Below are 22093 nucleotides of genomic sequence, written 5' to 3' on the forward strand. Positions count from 1 at the left end.
TGACACGACTGGAACAACAGATCTCCGCGTATTCACGTTGTACGCTCAACTATCGCAGGGCAAGCAATTGGAGTGTTTTGTGCCGACACCGGCCAACGTACGCAAAGTAATCTTGGCCACAAACATAGCAGAAACGTCGATCACCATACCGGGCATCCGTTGTGTGATTGACTGTGGCTTTGTGAAGGAGAAATCGTTCAATACCGCCGACGGACTGGATGTCTTGAAGTCAGTTCGGATATCCAAGGCGCAAGCCTGGCAGAGAGCTGGACGAGCAGGCCGAGATGCGGATGGAACCTGCTACAGGGCGTACACAAAAGCTGAAATGGACTCCTTTGCAGATGCAACTCAGCCAGAAATCCTGAGAACGAACCCAACGTCAATGGTGCTGCAGCTCCTCGCCTTGGACATCGATTGCAACAATTTCGACTTCCTAGACCCGCCACTTGAAGATGGACTGCGCAGTGCGTATAAGAGCCTCGATGCCCTGGGAGCTATTAAGACTGGAGATGTCTCATACATTACACCGCTGGGTCGGCAAATGGTGCAGTATCCCTTGGATCCCAAGTACTCAAAGCTGCTGCTAACTGCTTCATCGTTCGGCTGCATGGAGGAGATCCTGAGCCTCGTGTCCGTTCTCTCAAGCGATCACGTCTTCGTCTCGAATAGCGAAAAGAACGAAATGGCTGCTCTAGCTCACGCCAAGTTTCAGTCCAAGCATGGTGACCATTTGACGCTGCTGAATGTGTTCAATGCTTTCTTGAAAAGCGAAAAGCCAAAGGTTAGTGTTTCGTCTAACTTCTCTATTATCATTACTTTACATTATTTGATTTGTTTTAGATGTGGTGTCATGACAACTATTTAAATTTGCGTAGCCTAACCTATGCCCGAAATGTTCGTCGACAATTGAGGGAAATAAGCGAGCACTTGCATTTGGCCCTAAATAGCTCGGATGACATTGAAATGTTGAAGAAATGCATATTAAATGGATTCTTTGAAAATATTGCCGTTCTGCAACGCGATGGCTTCTACATAACCGCTTCCGGCAACATCAGGTCCAAAATCCATCCGTCGAGCGTTCTGCACGGGAAGTACAAGCCGAGCTACATACTCTTCACCGAAATTGTGCAGACGGAGCAAACGTTTCTTCGCCAAGTCACGGAAATATCCATCGAATGGATCAAGGAGGTTGTGCCGTTTGTTAAAAACATACCAACAAGATGAAATAAAGTACAAATCTGTTTAAAGAATGTTCTGATCTTTTCGTTTTCTTTTAGATAGATGAGGAAATGAAATTAGAATACATGAAACGCTTAATATTTCTTTGGTATTCGAGTCTTTTTTATTTTGGTTGCGAAAAAATAACAATAAGTTTAACAAAAAATATACAAGACGCGACTTTCATTTGTTATTATTTATTACCTTAACCAGTTAACATTTAAAATATTTTTTGAGATGATTACAATACAACTATGGGATTGATTTATAGTATTCCCGCTAGAGCTGTCTCGGGCTCAGCAGTCGCCTGGCTATGATACCTTAATCTAGCATTACTTAAAGGAGCCCCTGAAAGGTGAAACAAAGGATTAATAAGTTATAAGTTATGTTATCAGGAGCCATTTCTCTACTCACCAATATAACTTAATAGAACGGGCAGAAAGATCAACCCGTGCGCCGCCCCAATTACTACGATTCCCAAGTACATGCGGAAATAAAACACCTGGAATATCTGACTTTTGGCAAAGGCTAACACTAGTATGCCAGCAAATTTGGTCAAAGTGATACCCGAGAATATGGAGCTGCCCATTTTGGAAAGGCTATCTGCAGCCCGATCAATTTGACTCACTGATTTCGATGTGGCGAAGCTGTGCACCAAGTGCGAACAGAATTCCACGGATATGCCGACGGCCATAACGAGATTAACCAACGAAACAGCATTCAACGAAATGTTCCAATAATACATAAGGCCACCTAAATTAACAACAATCATAGTTATCGTGATGACAACAACTAATGCGGAATGTACGTCGAAGCCCATCAAAACAAATGTAACAACGAATATGGAAAGAACTGAAATACCCATGCTCTGCAGCGTATCTGACCACATGGTCAGATATTGTTCGTAAAACACATAGAATACTGAATAGGGAAAAACTTCGACCGTGAGGGCCGATGCCATAGGAACTCCATTGGACATAAGTCTGCCCTGCAACATTTGCGTGATATTCGCGGATATCTTTCTAGCCGACTCTAGGGCTAGAAAATAGTCGGCCGAGGACTTCAGTATGGTGTGGTAGGCCATAAAATACGACGTCTCAATGTTCAGTCTTTCATGGCTGTTGGAATACCGAACAGCTCCGCCATAGGCGGCATGACCGGCCTTGGCGCACGTGTCATCGGGATTGTCCTTGAGGAAAAATGGCAAATACTTAACGAACTCCTTTTCCTCCGGCCTAAGTAGCGAATTCTTAGTGATATTACACCTCAAACAGGAAGTATCTGAAATATGAACGAAATTATTAGATATTTTCTATGCTCAACTGTAGATTAGATCAAGACTCACCCTGATGTGGACAAAAGTCGCCGGTATCCTTTCTATATCTGCAACAGGATGATGCTGCTGCCGCCCAATCGAAGTAGTCATCGATCCAACTGGATGCTGGACGCGCGATATACGTTTGATTAGAGTGCCTACTGGCTAAGTAGATCTGCGTGAGTACGCTATCATCGTTGCAATATTGACCTGCACACACCAAATTCTGATCCGAACTATTCGTATAGGCTAGATCGCCCTTCAGCACAAAGTACACTGGTGGACCAATGTTTAGATTCTCGTTCAACGATTGGAAATAGTGCAAGACGAAACTATCCTGCGGCATAGCCAACTCTTGGTCCAGCCCAATGTCGATTCTTGGCGCAATGGCAATGCTGAAGCACAGCCAGGCAAAAAAGATCACCATCACACTGGCGCGCACAATTTTCTTCATCAGGAATGGGACGTAAACACTACTGAAAAATTTGTACAAGAGTCCCTCATTACTAGTTATACTATCCGGCTTCTTGCCCTTGATGAAACAACAAATGTCCATTCGATTCTCCTCCCGGCGCTTCGTATCCAACGTAAATAAGCTAACGAAACAGGTTATTTGCAATAGAAAGTCAATGATTAGGGCTACGCCAGCGTATAGGGCAAAAGCCCTTACGGCCGGCATATCAGAAAGGCCACCGAGAAAGAAGCAAAAGCTTTCACTCAACGAAGTGAGCAGCATACTGGGTCCAACCTTGCCGAGTATTCGACCAACTTGCTGCTCAAGCGTTTCATTGGGTTTGCGTTGATCGCGCTGATGCGTTTGAACGAGGATAAAAATGTTATCCACTCCGACAGCTAATACTAAAAAGGGTATAACCTCGACAATGATCAGGGTGGCCGGCAAACCGATGTAGCCGAAAACGCCAACGGAGGACACTACCGAGGCCAAAACGATGATGACACCGCCTATGCCAAGCGTTATCTTGCTGTCGATAAACACTCGCTTGAACTCCTTCACATGGCCCAGCGAAATCGCAATGTACATGAACATGATTAGGTAGGACACCAAAATGGTCAGCACATCCGACTGGGACTCCCTGTTGAGCTCGTCTTCTATCGATCTCTCCGACGTGAAGGCTATGTCCATGTGCTGCGACATGTTGTTCTTCGTATAGTTGGACATAAACTCCACGAACTTCTTCTCCCACGTTAAGGCATTTTCCAAATCGGTTTTGTTGTGATGATTCTTGACCAGGAATGTCAGAATGATCGCATTGGCCAACTCGAATTTCGTGCTGCCAGTCAGTTGGTCTCCAGGTGGCAGGAATCCTCCAAGTGCTATGGCTGGATCTACGGGACCGCCATAGGGAGCTAGGCATAAATAGGGATTGCTAATGCAATCGTATAAGGCATCCAAATAGGTAACCTATGAACCAAACCGAATTCGAACTCGATAGCAAATCAATTGAAGTATATTTTACTTACATTGAATCCATTGTCATCGTCGTGGTAATCCAATCTTTCTCGATCATCGCCAAAGTATCCCCAGATCGATTGGACAACGCACTTGGAAACATCGATTTTACTGCCATCATACGACAAAGGCGCATAGCATATATCTTTCAGCTGTGTGCCATTTGCGTTAATTTCCTTGATGCCCTCCTGCAGATCCAATACTTTGCTGAGAAAATCTCTGTCGAAGACGGGACCAAAGGTGTAGGGGCCGTTCGAGGTGTTGTGCACAATCTGTGGCAAGTTCACAGCTTTGATGATTATCTACAAGATAGACAAAGCATATGATTATGTAACAAAACCATTCTATCTCAAAAGCTTACCTGTTCCAGCCTATAGAATGGCGAAAACTTCGTATCGAAAAACTCTCTCTCCAGTCTGGATTTTGAGTTCGGCGAAGCCCAAAGTTTAACCGGATCCGTTGTGATTTCTATAAAGTTGATGCCATAACCCAGTATAACAACCAGGGATGCTCCGGCAATTAAAGTCAAGCCAGGATTGCTGGCAAAGTACGTGCCCCATTTGGTGAAGAATGTTTCCAGGAAGGTTTCGGTGTGGGCGCCAAGTTTTTCAAAGTACGAATCGTTCTCGCTGTATGGCATTTCATCGGAAACATCATTGCCATCCACTGGAAAGTTGTCATCTGAAATGGGGAAATTTATTATATTTAAAACTAAGATGAATGAATCACTATTCTCGAATGAAGTAATTAAGCGAAAAGTATACAGTATATTACTCAACTCTTATGAGTTACGCAGCTTGAATGCAAAACATTTAAATATGAAACTAGTGATTTGCAATCGAGAATGTAAGATATGGCTTTGAAATAGTGCCAAAATATTTAACTACGTAAAACTCACCCATGGACGAACCTTGTGTAAACAGAAACGATCCCATTAGGAATACTAAGACTCCCACCAAGAAGACAGAGGCCATGATGACGAAATAGGCGTCGAGTCCAACAATTTTGAAGGGCTCTGGACGGGGCGGTTCCGGCGGTCCCTGGGGACAGGACAGGTCGCAGTCCGAGCAGGAGCACGCAGGTAGTTTGCTCTACAAACAATTTATATATTTAGCACAAAATGAATTGAATTTCCAATAAGGATAGTAGTACTTACGCTAACTGCTTGGTTGCAAGGAACGGTCGTTACGTTGAGGGGCGTAAAGTTATTGCTATTTGATTTGGGCTCATGCTGAATATAGGTAATTTGAAAAGGAACATATGGATTGGTGGCATCGCCCATAAAGTTGAACCATTTTGTAGGATTGCAGCGAGATGCTGAGTAAGCGCCGCACATTAAATCAAAAGCTAATTGACCCGTTTGCGGTACAGAAACCTATTTAAGTCAGACAATAATTATTTTTAATTAATTTATAATGAATATTGAATAAAAAAGTACCTGAGAGCACGATTTGTAAGTCTTGTTGATGTATTCCGTTGATATATGCAAGTCAACAGAACTTATGTACTCATCACCTGAAATTCGGAATATATAATTATTTACTAATTAACTACCTTTAAATAATAGTTACCTTTCTTATTTTTCTGCGTGGCCACCACATGCATGAACTCAGCCTGCTTTGGTGAGCAGGTGAATTGGCAGATGTGCCGCATCAAGTTCTCCATGCAGGATGGGCATCGATCCAAGATATTTCCGGCCAGCTCCACATTCTTATTGAGAAGCTCCACCTGCAAAGGCATTAGTTTAACAATTATGACGCCTGGGCAAAGTAAATGCTACTCATTACCTGATTCTTGTCGCAGCAAAATTTGTTTTCGCTGTTCTCCAGCAGAAATCCACAGCGTTTCTTCAGCAGCTCCAGTCCGTCAGCGGCCATTTCCTTCGCTGTTCCATTGTACGGACAGTTTTGGCTGTGCGAATTCTCATTGGTGTTGCACACGCCATACCAAACGCAGTCCTTAACAAGTGGAAAAATAAGCTAATAACATCATAGAGCAGAGATATGAAGAGTAAGCTAAGCTAAGTTAAAGTCTAGTTTTCAGCTATCTTTTTGCTGACCCCAAATAGCTTTTTCAAATTTAAATATTACTTCCTAAACTAAGTACGTCATCTCCGCCACTCAGAGCTATAAAAATATATATATTTTCTAATTGCCTTGCATCTGTTTTGGCTCATTCACGCGTTTTTCAATATTTGTTGAGGTGAAACAACAGCTTTTCCCATACAATTTACCAGTCAATTTTCAGAATTCATTTTACGACGACTAATCTGCGGGATTATGCTTAATATTCCCAATGATAAGATCCAAATGTTAGTTACCTGTTTCGATGATTGAATTAGCGTAAAGAGCACAGCAGCGATGAGAATGTGTACTCCAAATGGAGATGTCCTGAGCGGGGATCTTGGACTCATTCTATCACAATCGCATATCTGTAAAGAACGTTTTTTGGTTAAAATGTGCACCTGGCTTACTATTATGTATGATATTCGAAGTAAGAGTCTCGGTTTTCTATACGATTTTCGACTAAGAACTGAACCAAATGTAATCCGAGCCTGGCGAATTTAACGTTTTTGCTTACATAAATAAACTACAGTTCATGCAAATGTACGTTTGTGCCAGATGAAACCGTTTTCCAACGAATTAAATAAACATTTATTCTAGCATACAAAATATATGTACATACAACGAAGTGAGTTTCGGAACAATTGTAACTCGGAATTGCGATTTCTGGCAAAGAAATTGTTTTTTAGACTCTGCAGATAAGCTGCAATGCGATAATCAGTATTCCTAATAATAGAACTGCCTCCTAAGGAAGCAATGGCAATAAAACTGATTCATTGCCACGCTTCAATATCCATTCAGTTTCAGTCAATAAATATTGCTGAATAATGTAATTAAATACTCGATATTATAATGTAATCAAACAGTGCACATTATATGGTTGGTTGGGTGGTTTCGAATTTCGGATAATCCCTCCACCCATTAAAACATATTCCTATATGAAAACCAAATATGACAAAATAAAAGATTGCGTTTGTTTCCAATTTGTTTAACTTTTATTGCCAAAATTTTTTGTATTTACAACGAAAAATGTTAGTAAAATTTTCAAAAATACCAGGTGTTTTCTTAGGCATGAATATGAATTAATAAAATTATTAACAATATAATATATTATATATAATATATAAGAACGAAATTTTGACAAAACGATTGTTAAACTTTTAATAAAATAATATTTATAAATCTTTATAACTTTATGTAATAAAAGGCTAACTAGAATGTGTATTAAAATAAATTTAAAATTAATCTAAGCAATTGTATTCGCATCTAAATAAATATGAATGATTTTACTATCTTGAATACTGAAAATATTCTAAGAAATGCATGATAAAAAGAGTTGAAGTAGTTTTCGAAATCTAACACCTATGATTGTGTGCTAATTGACACCAAATGTGTTTTAAGACTCGGGGACAGAATGGAATATCCAAAAAACTCGTGGTCCATTAAGAGCAGTTCAAGAATTGTGACCCAATGGTCAATAAAGAGTGAATCACGAGCATTGAGACCATTTGATACCGATTAGCTAGGTTAACAAGGTAACTGAGCATGGAGCTACATACATAAGTGGGCTTTGGTTTTTGACATTGATACGTTAAATTTCGCGCTAAAACGAATTGTCGTTCACTGGCTTTCGTTATATGTATCTACAATACTAAACGGCTACTGAGAAAGTGATGATGCAACTAGTTGTCTGGTTTTATGGAGGGGTAAATTCCATTATGCTCGCTTGCTACGTACTAAGCACAACTTCTTGCGAAATCGACACAACCGCTTCGATTGCCTTTTTTCCCTTCGCCACATGCAAATTTGGCTGGTCAGCCGCATTTGGTGAATGGCATCGGGAATGGGATATTATCAGCGGATCGAAATATTCTGTGCGGGTCCAGTCACGATGTTTTATTTATATATTTATTTTGCGCTATTTGGATATGTAACTAAGCGGATGTCACGGAATAAAGCAATCTTGTAGCAAAGATATGGGAATAACGGACTGCGAACAGTAGCCGCAATGAAGGGCACGCAATATAGTATACTATGCTATCACTTCCACAGAAATCGTTAATTGTAAACATTAGCAATGCGCCGAACCAATAAAAATGTTTTCTTTGTTCGTGCACATACGTATATAGGGATATTATGAGGTGTACATATGCATGTAGCGATGTGTGTGTGTGCAATGAAGTCACCTTAGTTAATTCCTTCAGTTAATTAAATTACACGGCTTTATGATTAAGGTGCGCACAAAAATCTTTCCTTCTACTAATCTTAACAATGTAATTTTGATGCTAACACTTTCGAGTGGAGGTATATATATAGGCGAGCATATACCCTCGACAAACAATCCGATTACGGAGCTACAAACTCTCGGTCCCAAAACAGGAGAGAGTGAAAACTAACTGAAGTATACAATTAAAACGTAAACACTCCCACTGACAGCTTGTCAGATTTAATGGCAAAACAATCGATTGTAGTCGATATGCAGTGATTCCAAATGCAAGTTGGGAACAAGCGAATGGAACAAGAAATTCATTGCATTATTTAAGTATGCAGTTAATTAACTAAATTAAACCAAATGTAACTTATACATTTCTTAATGTTATAGTTTAAAATTTTATTACTCACATGGTATGCTGTAATTGTTGGTCAATTAAACGTGTAAAAGCCAGGTATAACGTGGTGCTGGAATTAATTTAATTACAAATAATAAGGTGCTAACACAAGTGTACTGATTATAATTAATAACAATATCCCCTTAAATTAGTATGCATATCCTAAAATGTTCTATTTCATCGTTCCAAAAAATGATAGCATGCCCGAATCCCTTATCGATACTCGATACACAGTTTGTTTGTGTCTCCCGGCGTGCCATAACTAACTATCGGGCATTTCTACTTGTCATCATTGAAGCTCAGCGGCTTGCATTTCAAAAGTCATGGTAAAGTGTTTATTGCGAATAATGGTATGCTAACTGCATTTGTTATAAACTCACCGCTTTGCTTTCAGTTTCGCAACCAGTACGATAGCGATGTTACTGTGTGGAGTCCGCAGGGACGACTCCACCAGGTGGAGTACGCAATGGAGGCCGTGAAACTTGGCACCGCAACCGTGGGCCTGAAAAATAAAGATTATGCTGTACTTGTCGCCCTGTGCAAGCCGACATCGGAGCTATCGGACACCCAGCGTAAGATCATCCCAATCGACGATCACCTGGGCATTTCCATTGCTGGTCTCACGGCTGATGCCCGCGTCCTTAGCCGGTACTTGCGCTCCGAGTGCCTGAACTACAAGCACTCGTACGATTCAACCTATCCAGTCTCGCGTCTGATCACTAACCTGGGCAACAAGATGCAGACCACCACTCAGCGCTACGATCGCCGTCCGTATGGAGTGGGCCTTTTGGTCGCCGGCTACGATGAGAGGGGTCCGCACATCTATCAGGTCACGCCATCGGCGACCTTTTTCAATTGCAAGGCCAATTCGATTGGATCGCGTTCACAGAGTGCACGCACCTATCTGGAGAGGAATTTGAACAAGTTCTTGGACTGCTCCAAAGATGAAATCATCCGTCACGGAATTCGGGCTATACTCGGTACCCTGCCCACGGATGAGCATCAAGGCAAAGATAATGCCGGACAGTTCGTAAGTTCATTGCACATTTGCCGTCGCGAATAGTTAGTAAATTGTGTTTTTCTTGCAGGACATCACTGTGGCCATCGTCGGCAAAGACCAGCCATTCAAAATGTACTCGGTTAAAGAAAGCGCCAAGTACGTGGCTCTTGCAAAACTGAATGACACTGATACGCCCAGGAACGACGATGACGATGACCGCCCATCTCCCCCAGAGGAACCAACAGCCGGACCACGCGACCCAGAAGTCCTGGTTGCAACCGAGCAGCGTCCTTAGGGCTATGAAAGCATCTTAACCATTAAAAATGTAAGATTCAAGGATACAATAAAATTGTTCGTGCATTTGCATAGATCCTAAAACGGAACAAAGTGCCCATTGCATTTGGATAAGTATTTATTGGGTTGGTAAGCTGTAATATACTTGATGAAATGAATACAAAGTATCAATACTATGGGTAACGATTTTTATTTTAATTTCAAAATTTCTTCATTTATTATTTATAGTTTTTATTAAATATTGGTTTTTGGGTATAATTTTTCCCAACTTATTTGCGTTTTACCGATTTCACAGTTCGGTCACACTGTTGGCTTAAAAATATTTATCAATGCCGGTATTGAAACATTTCTACTATAAAACCATGTTGATTGCTTTTAGTGAATGACAAGTTATCCTCTAAAATGTTTTTTATGACAAATAAAATGTGCCACTTCAGCGGCAACTTGAATATTTATTTGGGCACACCTAAACTACAATTAATTACATAACGAAAGTGATACCAAGTGGTTTATTAAAATAAAAAAATTACATGGTTTTCTCATGAGAAAATAAAATGAGTGGTGCCTTTAGTGAAGCGCACGTAAATAGTATTTGTTAGACTTCAGTTTTATTTGTTTAAAAGGTAGCTTCACAAAGATGTACCATTGTTGTTTACATTAGGATTTATTGTTTTGGATGATAGAACCTCACAATTGAGCAACAGGTGTTGTTTTACAGGGTTTTCTTGCCCAAAAAGAGTAAAACACTTTAACTAAACCTTGATCCTTGTTCTCGGTGTTTGCAGACAAGATGACTTTGCCCGATCTTGTAGCTGGACTTTCGTCCAATCCCTACTTTGGGGCCGGTTTTGGACTCTTTGGTGTGGGCGCCGCTGCTGCCATATTGCGCAAGGGCCTCCAGGGCGGAGTGATACTGTTCCGGCGGCACTGCATGATTACCCTGGAGGTGCCGTGTCGGGACAAATCCTATCAGTGGCTGCTAAAATGGATTACGATCAGAGGAGCGCGCAAAACGCAACACTTGAGCGTGGAGACGAACTTTGTGCAGAACGACAATGGCACGATCAAAACCAGCTATGACTTCATACCCAGCATAGGCAAGCACCTGTTCCAGTACAAGGGCAATTGGATTCAGGTGGAGCGGACCAGGGAACAACAGACATTGGACCTTCACATGGGTGTTCCTTGGGAGACAGTGACGCTTACAGCGTTTGGTAACAATAAGGGTATATATTTCGATATCCTCGAAGAGGCTAGGCAGCTGGCTCTGGAGGCCACAGAGGGCAAAACCGTGCTGTACACAGCGATGGGTGCGGAATGGAGACCCTTTGGGCATCCGCGCAGAAGGCGTCCCACTGGATCGGTGGTGCTGGATCGCGGAACTTCGCAGCGAATCATTGCCGACTGTCAGGACTTCATTAAGAGCTCTCTGTGGTACACGCAGCGTGGAATCCCCTACAGAAGAGGGTACCTTCTGTACGGGCCACCTGGTTGTGGCAAGTCTAGCTTCATAACCGCCCTGGCGGGCGAACTGGAGTACAGTGTCTGCCTGCTAAACCTATCCGAAAGAGGCCTCACCGACGATCGACTCAATCATCTCCTGAATGTTGCGCCAGAACAGAGTATCATTCTGCTGGAGGACATCGACGCAGCATTCGTCTCGCGCGAAGCTACTCCGCAGCAGAAATCCGCCTTTGACGGCCTCAACAGGATAACGTTCAGTGGACTCCTAAATTGCTTGGACGGTGTGGGCTCCACGGAGGCCAGAATTGTCTTCATGACCACAAACTACATTGACCGCCTGGATCCCGCCTTAGTTCGTCCTGGTAGAATCGATTTAAAGGAATACATTGGCTATTGTACGCAATATCAGTTGGAGGAGATGTTCAAGAACTTCTTCGCCAGCAGTGACACCACAAAAGCCGAGGAGTTCGGAAAACGGGTGAATTCCTTTGGACGCTCCGCAAGTCCGGCGCAAATTCAAGGCTTTTTCATGAAGCACAAACTGTCCTCGCCGCAAACTGTTATTGATTCTTGTGAAGATATCTGGGAAAATGTTTTAGATCATAATAAAAAGATTAATTGAATGGTTGTGAATTTTGTTTACTTGAAGCTCGTTTAGACAAGACTGTTGTCCCTGTTGGGTCTTAATCAATTAAATCAAAAAAAATAATCATCGATATTAGTTGATGTCATTGTTTTCGAATTTATTTCATTTTTCAATGATTTAAGATTATCCATTCGTTTTTATGCATAGTTGCACGTGTAATTCCCAATCGAACTCACCTAAATGAAGGTCTTGTTTTATATTATGATTTAATTACATTTTTATAGGTAATTTAAAAATATGAACTATGTTCTAAAATATATGTATATTTTATGTGACATTAAGTTTGATTAGTCCTTTGATCTTCTGGGCCTACCGACCTTTCCTTTCCTTTGTCCAAGCGTTCCATTCGAGTTGGCGGGGCCCTTAAGTAATTTGTGCCAATCTTGCTCACACACCAAGCTAGCTCCTAACATAGTATACCTGCAAAACAAAGTAATTCCATTTAAAATTGTCTCTTCATTGCGAACAGCAGTGTGTTGTAATGCATACCTATCACCAGGACGCAGACTGGATCCACACTTAGCACAACTAAAGCACCTTAGATGAAATACGCAATTAATTATTTGTTTTTGTTGATTTTGTAAATCGATATTATTTATTCCAGTAAGTGCTTTCGCTACCAGTTCACTTGGCGGTATAGTTTCTCCGCAGCCAGAACAAACTCCGGAGCACCCGAACATGCTGGAAAAGAAATATGAACTTGAACACAAGGAACATAATCTAAAGAGTATCTAAAAAATGGTTGACGCCATTAAGTAGGCAACATGTTTTCAAGAAAGCAAGCTTGCAGTAGCTCAAAATCTTCTTTGCAGTAGAATGCGTACCTGGAATAGTCCTTTTTGCAAAGAATCAGGCCTCGCCTCGTAAAACAGCTGGAACCCACTTCTGCTAGCATAGCTCCACAGCAGTGACATTTAAGGCAGCCATTGTGCCAGTATCTGTCCAAAGCGTATAAAAGATATCTATCACTTATTTTATCTGCAAGCGAAACAGAGAGAAATTTAAGTTATTGTAGCTCACAGATGGATAGAAAGGCAATCGATTCAAGGAACTTACCTCCACAACCACCACACACTTTAATAAGGGAGTTGGAATGAATTAACTGCTGATTATTGAAATCGTTTGAAGATTCGTCCATGAACGATAGCTGAGACGATGAGATATTCGAGTTGGTCTCCACAATGTCCTTTGTGTGGTTTGAGTTTCTATAGTCAATTACTATGGGGGCGAAGTTCTCAGGACTAGATGAGTCTTGGTGATGTGCCGCTAGTATATCTCTGTATGAATGGAACGTTGCATTCATTGCAAATAATGTTGATGACTTAAGTCGTAGAAGGCATATGGGTCCTGTTTATGGTTTAAACCTGAAAAGACAGAAGGCATGTATTGATAGAGGGAAATGTGTTAAATATATTAATAAAATCACCTTTCAAAATGTGCAAAAATGAAGCCTAGTCGTGGAACTCCATAATTGCCGTGTTTCTACCATAAACTCAACGCATAAACCACATATAAATATCTAAAATAGGTTTAAAATATTAAATTATTTTTTAAGTCGCCTTTGGGCTTTCATATAATGAGAAAGTATATATGCATCTCTTTTAGTACAATTTAATCAATTTTGGAAAAAAAAATCCAAACCATCCAGAATTTTCACAAGAAGTTAATAAAATATTTATTTTATCAATCGATGACAGAACGTGCTTTTCACGCCATTTCTCGCCGATTGCAGATGCAAAAATAGCGACAGGCAATCAGCAAAAGAAATGACTTCTGGAATTTCAGAACCGATCCAATTTGAAATTATTTTTGAATCATTGCATTCTGCACAGCTGTCATTACATACAAATTTATTATATACGCACGTACGTACATATGTACATAAGTAAAACACCCAAATGACCATACATACATACATACACACACTCGCAGCGAACGCTTGCAATGTACGTACATATATGTGCGTATCAAACTGCGGTCTTATGCCGATAGATTAATCAATATTTAATGTTTGCAATTTGCACTGTTCATTACGGCGAACTAAAACTTCAAACTGGCAGACTTGACGTTTATATACAGAAATACTGATTTGCTGTCAGTGGCACATTTTAGCGAAATTTTGTGTACATATATATGCTGGTATTTGTTTCACTCAATCACTCGACTGAACGGGGTTTTTGTAAACAATAAACACAATATTCACTTACACACTCATCAATTAATTATTTAATAGCGAAAATTTCTTTGACAACACCATGAGGAACAGTAAAATCGCTTTGGTTTCAAACACCATTTCTTGTATACGACATTACATACCAAACTAATTCATAGATATGAAAGCAAGCAATCCGCGATTCTACAGGGTGCACCGTGCACACTTCCACATTTTAATCGGTCAATTCAGTTATTTGGCTGTAAAATATCGCATTCAGTGATGATGGCTTGGCTTTTTTTCTTTACATAGGCTGAAAATGATAAGCAGGAAAAGAAATGTTTATATTTAACTTAAAAGAATACGAAATTTATTAGACAATTATCCATTTTATAAATGGATAACCGTGATCACAAATGTATATCAATTCCGATGGAAAAGGTTTATATTTTCGAATGCGACCGAGAAGGGAATACAAATTCATGTGATGATGAAATAAACATTTAAAATGTTTTCTTTTATATGTTTTGCATCACACAAATAAGACTACTATAGGATTCTTTTTAGTGAGAATGCGTCGAGCGGAACAGTATGGGATAGAAACATCTGGGATGGTCCACTTTATATAAAATTCCTTATCCCAGCGGAATGAATGGAAATTACGATATAAAACGAGGTATGCCAAACCAAAAGCAGCTGACGTGTACAGCTGAATCGACTGAAACAGGCGGTGTGATGGCGATGTTAAGCATCTGTCGTACATAGGGCTTTTTCCACTTTCGTGGACATCACCCCATCTGCCTCGCTTTTTAATTTAAGCACTTTTAGAAGGTCTAAGAGTTAATAGTAGAATATCGACGTTCATACGGACGGACAAAGGGGACAATAGGGCGTACATGATGGTTGAGGTACATACATACATAGAAAACAAAGTACACAGACTTACCGAAAAGACTGGTTCACTTTTTATTAACTCTGACGTCCTCTCTCTCTTTCTTTAATGACGTAATAAAATTATGATGTGACTCATAACCCACAAGATAAGCTTGGAATTGTCGTGTACTATGCTTTCAAACGACCAGAGTATCGATTAACGCTTAGGGCTATGAAGAAAACGGATGGACAACATACTGATTACCACCTATACGTGGTGGAAGAGATCCCAAACCAATAGGGTTCTTCTACAGAAAATGAATGTAGACATTAAATATAAAAGTATTTAAACAAATTATTTATTCATATATGGTAATTCTTAGTTTAGGTTTTCTTGTAAAATAACAATTTCTTAACTTAACTATCGATTAAAATGTCTAAGAAGTTAAATCAATGGAAATTATACGCCCAGTGCCATTGAAAGGCGGAGTCCCGGAAATCGCATCAAACGTACTACTCTCAGTAGTCTGATTTGTAGTGCTCTTTTCCGAATTAGCCGAATGAGCATACCAGTCTGTGATTGCGACCAAGTTCTTAGAAAAATTGCAGTTTTCCTGATTGTATTCCTTTCTGTGTCCCTCAGAATCAGCAAAAGTATTCGTTGTACTCAGAGAACCAACCAGTGAATGATTGGCTATCGAGTCCACGGTACAGCGACTAATTACAGAGTTAGCCTTATAGTTTGAAAAAATATATAAAGATTGCTGTAGGGGTTTAACCGAATTATCGACTACTACTGATTCTGGCTCTGGAGCACATTTGCTTGGCTCGACGGCCCGGCTACTGGGCAACTTTCTGCTGTTATGCGTATGTTTTATTACAGTAAGTGCATCCGAGCCAAGTCTTTTGGGCGAGCCTATTGCTGGCTCTGGCTGCTCATCGTCGTCCGAGGAGCATAAGTCAATTGTATCAACAACTACTTCCTTTGTGGGTGAAATCCTCCAGTGCGAGTTGAGCGAATTGTGGCGTGTTAGTCTTATATTGAGTTTTGTATTTGCAGTGTGATTTTGCTCTTCCATTACGTGTTCGGATATTTTTTTCAATCTGACTGATATTGGACGGCATTGCTTAATCAGCGGAGAGTTCAAAAACAAAAAGTTCTCAGTAGTGTCCCTGCGTTTAACAAATTGACGCCGCGGAAAGGAATATATGTGATAATTGTGTTCATGTGACTTTTTAAATGTACAATGCACTGTAGTGTTTGTTTTTTTTTCGAAATACTTTTGCCTGGTATTTGATTTATTGATCAACGGAGTGTAACAAAAGCGTTCCAGGCGTTCCTGTCTTTCCGCAATATATTCCATTGATATTGTTTGTTTTGTCGACTTCAACAATTGCTGTCCTGCAGGTGATGAAATTGGGATAAACGAACACCTACTAAACGAATGAACTGTTCGATTTCTCCGCGATGGTAAACGCCTCTTTCTGTTTGATGTGTCCGTTGATGTTTCTTCGCTGAAAGAATGTGTTTTCTGTTTCTCTTTAGATAAACTATTATCTGAGGATTTGGGCTGCAGGTTAAAGTTTAAGAGAAAGGCGTTGCGCTGTTCGATATCTTCGTTTTTCCCATCACTTTTGTTATCTGGCTCAGGGGAATCACAAAGTATAACGTCATCCTCCATGCAACAAATGTTTTCGTGTTCCTGTTTTGCAATAGAGTTATTAACTATTAACTTTGGCAATCTCTTGCAATCAACTTACGAGTATAGCTTCTTTAGAATAAAGTTCCGCATCACAGTTGTCGCATAGGTATATATCAAAAGGGGGTGGCTCAACCATCATATGCTGTACGTTTTCGCTAATGGAACTGTTGTTCTTTTGCAGCAACAAGCACTTTCTGTTTTTTTGTTGTCTATCATATGACTGCAAAATAACCAATTCAGAATGAACTAATGCTAAAACCCGATTATTCAAAGTAGACTTACCATGTTTTCATTTCGAAAGGTAACCAACAGTTTGTTGTTCCTTCTGTCATACAATGAAGTTGTTGAGTTATAATTGTTTATGAATCTTAAGCTCGCGTGTTCATACGCAGCTAAGTCATTACAAAATCTTAATAGAAATAGGCTTTTGTGAAATTGATAGCATATAACCACAATTTCTTTCATTTTTTCCATCCAATTCTGGAAAATAGATACAGGTATATATTAGCCATTTATGGGGGTGAATCTTAAAATCAAAAGGTAAGGGAAAAAAGCTTACCCCAACAAATGCTTTCGGCTTTTTGAGCGGAATCTCGAAAGGAGCGCTTTCAGGCCACCATTCTGGTTCACTGCAATCTATTTTCTTTGGTAAGTTTATATGTCCTAAAGAGCATTGCACCATGAAGGGAATAAAATTTTCTAACTGGGACTCCGTAATTTTTTCTAGGGATGTTGGATATCCGTTCGCAAACAAAAGCGGTAGGTTGGATATCATGTTGTGTTGAGCTTTATCCTTTTCATCCATTGTCACTGCAAGTGAATTAAAATGATATATTTTATTGACATGTTATCGATAGTTTTCCTGGCGAACCGATAAAAACGATTATTTACATATATACTTAAAAATTCGAAACTACTATACTTTCTTAAAACCCAAACGATCTCGAATATTTATTAGCAGTTGTGATAAGTGAAGGGCGCAGTATATCTTGACCAGGAGTGCATCTAATTATGTCCGTATGTCCGTCCTTATGAACGTCTCTCTCTGTTTTGTATTATAATAGTTACTCGTAAAAAGTAAAAAGGTATATTAGATTCGTTGAAGAATATGTGCCACGTAGAAGGGAACGTTCCCAACACTAACAAGTCTTTATAGCCTTGATCAGGTTTACTAGTCAAGCCAATAAAGGCATATCTGTCTGTCCGTCCGTATGTGTCCGTATAATCGTAAAGTTCTTGGGTACTATAAGAGCTACCTTGGAATTGAATTGCCACGCCCACTGTAACGCCCAGGGATCATGCTCCAGAATACATAACTGTTTCTGCCCCTTTTGTTTTAGAAATATCTAGTTTAGTGACTGCAAAACATTACATCTTTGCAGGACCATTTGAAGAACGGTCACATTAAAAATTGGCGAGCGATAACCACAAAATGGCGAAGATCCAGACTGTCCAGTCCATGGCGACAATCGATAAAAGTATCGAGGGATTTTTTTTTTTTTTTTTTTGGAAAATTACAATTCCTGAAATGTACCTTTATTAGGTACTACATATCGTACACAAATTGTACCAATAAAGTACAGCAATATGATTAAAAAATTTTTTTTAAAGACTTGTTTTGCCAAAGGCGTTGCCACACTGGTTTAGAACCAAAGCAAATGGTTACGCCTAGCGATTTCATGAAATTAACATGAATTGGAATGTTCCCACTTACAGGTTTTTGCGATTTCGCCACGCGAATGCGAACTATGCAGTTTATATGAGTTATATATTCTTGTGGCGAGACACGACCAGCGTTTCACTTTTGAAAAGGGGGCAGCTCATAAACCTTGCGTCTAACTGCAGATTTCCTTACTGAAAAACCACGAATTGCTCTCATGTGTACATGCACACACACGCGCACACACACACGGGAAACACACATATGTATACCAAGGGAATTGGAATAAGTTTGCAAATAAAATTTTTACTGCATAACTAGGGACATTTTTATACGTACACGCACTCACACAAGCACATCTAGATAATTGTACATAAACACAAATAGTCATATGTTAAATGGAGTCATCACAATTATGCTGTGGTATAAATATCCCACCTGATTTAGACGAGTGTATGTAATACACGCAACGAAAATTACTATATTCATCATCATTTGAAATATAATTTGAATAGTACACACTTATACGTTAAACTGGTTGATAACGAACATTTCGACACTGATTTTGTATGGAAATACATTAAACTCAGTGCTGTGGAATTCTCAGTGCTCTCTGCATATACATATCACTGTGTGAATCCATTAGAAAGGAGTCTCAAGAACCAATCAAAATAGAATCTCCATCCGTACGCACCAAGAATTCGCAATGATTAACAAAACGGTAGACACCGAGATCTACAATCACAAATATGATAACATAGTTACAGTACACAACACTTTCTTCGTAAAAAAACTATTTGTTGTAGTTGCTATCGAATAGTCGAAGTGAGAACTGACTGGTAAATGGCTGAAATAATTGTGACAAATACTACCCAGTCTTCAAATTGAAACGCGAAAACGAAACAAAATGTGGTGTTCCACTTTTATTTTGCTCTTAAAAAGCTTTTTACTGTAAATAAAAAACAATGTACTGGGATTTTTATGTAAAATCTAACATCAAATTATTTCTGTTCCGTAAAACGCAGCTGATGTAAACAGCTGTTAATCTCTTATACACAGTAAAGAAAAATACATTTACGTATTATTGGGGATCATAGCTTAAAGTAAATAGAATAATGATAAAAAACTAGAAGTCAACGTTAAACATTGAAACATTTTTACATATTATGATATCCTTTTCTAGCTTTTTAGTAAGTAGCAAACAAGGTCGAGGTCCGTCGTAATAATAAGAAATAACAGTAAGTAAGTAAGTAGTAGAAGCATTAAATAGTTAATTGGAAGATGCTAAATAACTCAGTATGCCTCTTTCATAATATCTCTTAACGCATCACCGACATTTTGTTGCAACCCATCACAAAGTCTTAACACTCTTGCAAAAGTAGCAAAAGTTCGTCATCTCCAAAAAATCGAGCCACGTGGAACTTACATTTTGCTATATTGAGATCAAACTTATTTTTTTTAGTTTTAGCACTTATAATTGGTTTAATTGTATGGACGCATTGCAAAAATTGCAATAAATTAGCTTATTTACTCCCACTTCAAAAAGCAGTTCGTATAAAAATGAGAACGTGTTAAAAATGAAGTGAAGCAAAAATAATTTTTGTATTCCATTTCCACCGTTTCTTTAGCAATAAAAATAAAATACGATAGTGTAGATATCGATATACGTGCAATCCTTACAAAACGTTTTATCGTATTGTTCTGCCAATTGTGCAACGTGTTTGAGCGAATCTGCGAGGAAACGACTAAAAATGAAAATAGAGGCATTGGACAAATTCTGGGCTGACAAGAGCCGCTACGATCTTGCCGAGAAGCGATTCTACGAGGGTCCCCAGAAGGTAAAATCACTAAGCAATCCCAGCCATAAGTACTTAAGTTGATAGCCAGTTTCACGTGGCCGGTAAAGCAATTCAAATGGTTTTGGCAATGTTTATTGCAAATCTGTTTGTTTTAATAGCAAGGACGCCGAAACACACATGTTCTAAACTTCAACACACGCGTAGAATGATCTATAAAAAGATTTCTATATTTATCTGCCTTTGATTTTCAATTGCTGTGTTCATATTGCACATTACATTTATATTCTTGTAGCTGTATGTAACAGGTGAACGTTGAACACTTTTAAACAATATAACTATGTGCGTGAAGTGTATAGAAAACAGATTTTGAGAGAAAACTAACTTTAGCAAGCCGAATTTTTAATGCACTTCCCGTTTGGCAATTGGTATAAATACAAAATATAGTACGCAAAATTTAAGTACTTAACATGACACCTACACAACAAAATTCTTTTATTCAATAAAAATGTGCCAAAAACAAATCGATGTATACAAAGTTAAAACATGTTGAAGTTCAGGGAAATACTATAGTTAAGTGAGGTTTAAATACGTTGTATTCTATCTACACAAATATTAACAAAATGTATAGCACTGCATTGTATAATATTAAAAATACGTGCAATTTTTGGGCTGATTAGAGTGAGGCTTATCAGTATTTCAACATGCTTGCATGACAACATACTTGAAGTAGATGCCCGTACATAAAACATCTCATTTTGTTTGAATTATTATCCCTAAAATCCTTTGTCAACCATTCGATACACCAAATGTCAGTTCACACAAGTAATCAATGGTGTTGTCTTATTTTTAAAGGTAACTGATCGCAGCCACTACAGCCCATTAGTAAGCGAAATCGCAAAGGCTAGGGAACACATACAGAACTCGCTGGAAAAGGTAACTATTGTGATAAATCTTTGTATTTCAACATTTGATTTGATCACATTCCTAGATTTCTTTCGGTTTCTTTAAAACTTTGTAGAGAATTGTGTAATTATTATTTACATTATATTTAGTCTGTACTTATAATCAACATATCCCTTGAATTTGAATTATTAAGCAAGCCTTTTGTGTTTCCAGATCGATGGCGTTACTCTGGACGATGGCTTACAGTCCGAGCTGGCCAAGCGTCTGGCCCAATTGGAGGGTGAACACAAGGATTTGAAGACCCAGGTTTCCTTGTTGAACCAACTTTTGACTGACACAGTGAAGCGCTTGTTCGCCGTGGAAAGTCAGCTGAAATTGACGAATGGAGAGTCGAAACAGCCCGAGGCCGAAGCGAAAAAACCAGAATCAAATGACGACGATGACGATGTGGATCTATTCGGATCGGAAAGCGAGGAGGAGGACGGAGAGGCGGCCCGCATTAGGGAGGAAAGGCTGGCAGCCTATGCTGCCAAGAAGGCCAAGAAAGTTCAAATTATTGCCAAGTCGAACATCATTCTGGATGTTAAGCCGTGGGACGATGAGACCGATCTGAAGGTTATGGAGACGGAAATCCGCAAAATCACCCAGGACGGTCTACTGTGGGGAGCTTCCAAATTCGTGCCAGTTGCCTTCGGCATCCAGAAGCTGAGCATCTCATGCGTGGTTGAGGATGATAAGGTTTCCGTCGATTGGCTGACTGAGGAGATCGAGAAACTGGAGGACTTTGTCCAAAGTGTTGACATCGCTGCGTTCAACAAAATCTAAGGAGTAACATATATTTTTACAATTCACGATCGGATTTGCCTCATTACAAATGTGTTTTCGAGTCATCTAAATAAATATTTTGATAAAAACAACTTAAG

At 39.5% G+C, this 22093-nt stretch overlaps 7 protein-coding genes across 18 annotated transcripts in view; 4 read left to right on the plus strand and 3 right to left on the minus strand.

Moving 5' to 3' along the window:
* Window positions 1-1250, plus strand: part of LOC6611928 (ATP-dependent RNA helicase DHX33) — a 2530-nt gene extending 1280 nt beyond the window's left edge. The window contains exons 4-5 of the mRNA XM_002036409.2: window positions 1-781; window positions 841-1250. The exon at window positions 1-781 is cut by the window's left edge and continues 2 nt beyond it. Coding sequence (XP_002036445.1) covers window positions 1-781; window positions 841-1224 — 1165 coding nt within the window. The 3' untranslated portion in view covers window positions 1225-1250. The remainder of the gene's footprint in view (window positions 782-840) is intronic.
* Window positions 1251-1399: 149 nt separating this feature from the next.
* On the minus strand, window positions 1400-8466 carry LOC6611929 (NPC intracellular cholesterol transporter 1). 4 transcript variants are annotated; one of them, XM_032713848.1, is made up of 12 exons: window positions 8396-8466; window positions 6325-6435; window positions 5792-5962; window positions 5576-5732; window positions 5443-5519; window positions 5161-5379; window positions 4903-5095; window positions 4366-4685; window positions 4016-4306; window positions 2564-3956; window positions 1633-2499; window positions 1400-1566 (listed from the first exon to the last, which is right to left on the minus strand). In XM_032713848.1, exons 2-12 carry the CDS (start codon window positions 6415-6417, stop codon window positions 1484-1486), a joined length of 3864 nt encoding a protein of 1287 aa, XP_032569739.1. In that variant the 5' UTR covers window positions 6418-6435; window positions 8396-8466; the 3' UTR covers window positions 1400-1483. The 4 variants fall into 4 exon arrangements, with proteins under 4 accessions (XP_032569739.1, XP_032569740.1, XP_002036446.1 ...); XM_032713849.1 differs by having other exon boundaries at window positions 4915-5095; window positions 8254-8461; XM_002036410.2 differs by having other exon boundaries at window positions 8254-8461.
* Window positions 8467-8895: 429 nt separating this feature from the next.
* LOC6611930 (proteasome subunit alpha type-1) lies at window positions 8896-10063 on the plus strand. The gene is made up of 3 exons (XM_002036411.2): window positions 8896-9002; window positions 9071-9706; window positions 9765-10063. The coding sequence occupies exons 1-3, from the start codon at window positions 9000-9002 to the stop codon at window positions 9969-9971; spliced, it is 846 nt and encodes a 281-aa protein (XP_002036447.1). The 5' UTR covers window positions 8896-8999; the 3' UTR covers window positions 9972-10063.
* Window positions 10064-10260: 197 nt separating this feature from the next.
* Window positions 10261-12061, plus strand: LOC6611931 (mitochondrial chaperone BCS1). 3 transcript variants are annotated; one of them, XM_032713854.1, is made up of 2 exons: window positions 10261-10305; window positions 10756-12061. In XM_032713854.1, the coding sequence occupies exon 2, from the start codon at window positions 10761-10763 to the stop codon at window positions 12054-12056; it is 1296 nt and encodes a 431-aa protein (XP_032569745.1). In that variant the 5' UTR covers window positions 10261-10305; window positions 10756-10760; the 3' UTR covers window positions 12057-12061. The 3 variants fall into 3 exon arrangements, with proteins under 3 accessions (XP_032569745.1, XP_002036448.1, XP_032569746.1); XM_002036412.2 differs by lacking the exon at window positions 10261-10305 and adding an exon at window positions 10366-10674; XM_032713855.1 differs by lacking the exon at window positions 10261-10305 and adding an exon at window positions 10366-10593.
* A 149-nt stretch (window positions 12062-12210) lies between these two features.
* LOC6611932 (LIM domain transcription factor LMO4.2) lies at window positions 12211-14427 on the minus strand. Of its 2 annotated transcripts, XM_032713856.1 has the most exons (6): window positions 14288-14408; window positions 13507-13599; window positions 13137-13444; window positions 12905-13058; window positions 12570-12761; window positions 12211-12500 (listed from the first exon to the last, which is right to left on the minus strand). In XM_032713856.1, the coding sequence occupies exons 3-6, from the start codon at window positions 13381-13383 to the stop codon at window positions 12368-12370; spliced, it is 726 nt and encodes a 241-aa protein (XP_032569747.1). In that variant the 5' UTR covers window positions 13384-13444; window positions 13507-13599; window positions 14288-14408; the 3' UTR covers window positions 12211-12367. The 2 variants fall into 2 exon arrangements, with proteins under 2 accessions (XP_032569747.1, XP_002036449.1); XM_002036413.2 differs by lacking the exon at window positions 13507-13599 and having other exon boundaries at window positions 14288-14427.
* A 1015-nt stretch (window positions 14428-15442) lies between these two features.
* LOC6611933 lies at window positions 15443-19297 on the minus strand. Of its 5 annotated transcripts, none has more exons than XM_032713852.1 (5): window positions 19163-19297; window positions 17368-17618; window positions 17091-17288; window positions 16867-17028; window positions 15443-16808 (listed from the first exon to the last, which is right to left on the minus strand). In XM_032713852.1, exons 2-5 carry the CDS (start codon window positions 17611-17613, stop codon window positions 15543-15545), a joined length of 1872 nt encoding a protein of 623 aa, XP_032569743.1. In that variant the 5' UTR covers window positions 17614-17618; window positions 19163-19297; the 3' UTR covers window positions 15443-15542. The 5 variants fall into 5 exon arrangements, with proteins under 5 accessions (XP_032569743.1, XP_032569741.1, XP_032569742.1 ...); XM_032713850.1 differs by having other exon boundaries at window positions 19019-19297; XM_032713851.1 differs by having other exon boundaries at window positions 18991-19297.
* Window positions 19298-20159: 862 nt separating this feature from the next.
* On the plus strand, window positions 20160-22092 carry LOC6611934 (probable elongation factor 1-delta). 2 transcript variants are annotated; one of them, XM_002036415.2, is made up of 3 exons: window positions 20160-20306; window positions 21120-21200; window positions 21384-22092. In XM_002036415.2, exons 1-3 carry the CDS (start codon window positions 20220-20222, stop codon window positions 21993-21995), a joined length of 780 nt encoding a protein of 259 aa, XP_002036451.1. In that variant the 5' UTR covers window positions 20160-20219; the 3' UTR covers window positions 21996-22092. The 2 variants fall into 2 exon arrangements, with proteins under 2 accessions (XP_002036451.1, XP_032581127.1); XM_032725236.1 differs by lacking the exon at window positions 21120-21200.
* Window position 22093: the final 1 nt, after the last annotated feature.

Source organism: Drosophila sechellia, chromosome 2L (assembly GCF_004382195.2).
Source record: "Drosophila sechellia strain sech25 chromosome 2L, ASM438219v1, whole genome shotgun sequence".
In the NCBI taxonomy this organism is placed as follows: Eukaryota; Metazoa; Arthropoda; class Insecta; order Diptera; family Drosophilidae; genus Drosophila; species Drosophila sechellia.

Bases quoted from the DNA above. Each gene is read 5' to 3' on its own strand.
- LOC6611934 (XM_002036415.2), top strand. From the start codon at position 20,220: ATGAAAATAGAGGCATTGGACAAATTCTGGGCTGACAAGAGCCGCTAC. The intron at 20,307-21,119 runs GTAAAATCACTA...TTATTTTTAAAG, and splicing joins TCTACGAGGGTCCCCAGAAG to GTAACTGATCGCAGCCACTA. The intron at 21,201-21,383 runs GTAACTATTGTG...TTGTGTTTCCAG, and splicing joins TACAGAACTCGCTGGAAAAG to ATCGATGGCGTTACTCTGGA.
- LOC6611930 (XM_002036411.2), top strand. The intron at 9,707-9,764 runs GTAAGTTCATTG...TTTTTCTTGCAG, and splicing joins AAGATAATGCCGGACAGTTC to GACATCACTGTGGCCATCGT.
- LOC6611929 (XM_032713848.1), bottom strand. From the start codon at position 6,417: ATGAGTCCAAGATCCCCGCTCAGGACATCTCCATTTGGAGTACACATT. The intron at 5,520-5,575 runs GTAACTATTATT...TCCGAATTTCAG, and splicing joins CACGCAGAAAAATAAGAAAG to GTGATGAGTACATAAGTTCT. The intron at 4,307-4,365 runs GTAAGCTTTTGA...TCTATCTTGTAG, and splicing joins CATTCTATAGGCTGGAACAG to ATAATCATCAAAGCTGTGAA.
- LOC6611933 (XM_032713850.1), bottom strand. From the start codon at position 19,049: ATGTATTTCCATACAAAATCAGTGTCGAAAT. The intron at 17,619-19,018 runs GTTCGTTATCAA...ATTCACTTGCAG, and splicing joins TACAAAATCAGTGTCGAAAT to TGACAATGGATGAAAAGGAT. The intron at 17,029-17,090 runs GTAAGTCTACTT...GTTATTTTGCAG, and splicing joins CCTTTCGAAATGAAAACATG to TCATATGATAGACAACAAAA.
- LOC6611932 (XM_002036413.2), bottom strand. From the start codon at position 13,383: ATGAATGCAACGTTCCATTCATACAGAGATATACTAGCGGCACATCAC. The intron at 13,059-13,136 runs GTAAGTTCCTTG...TTTCGCTTGCAG, and splicing joins AGTGTGTGGTGGTTGTGGAG to ATAAAATAAGTGATAGATAT. The intron at 12,501-12,569 runs GTATGCATTACA...TTTGTTTTGCAG, and splicing joins AGTCTGCGTCCTGGTGATAG to GTATACTATGTTAGGAGCTA.
- LOC6611931 (XM_032713854.1), top strand. From the start codon at position 10,761: ATGACTTTGCCCGATCTTGTAGCTGGACTTTCGTCCAATCCCTACTTT.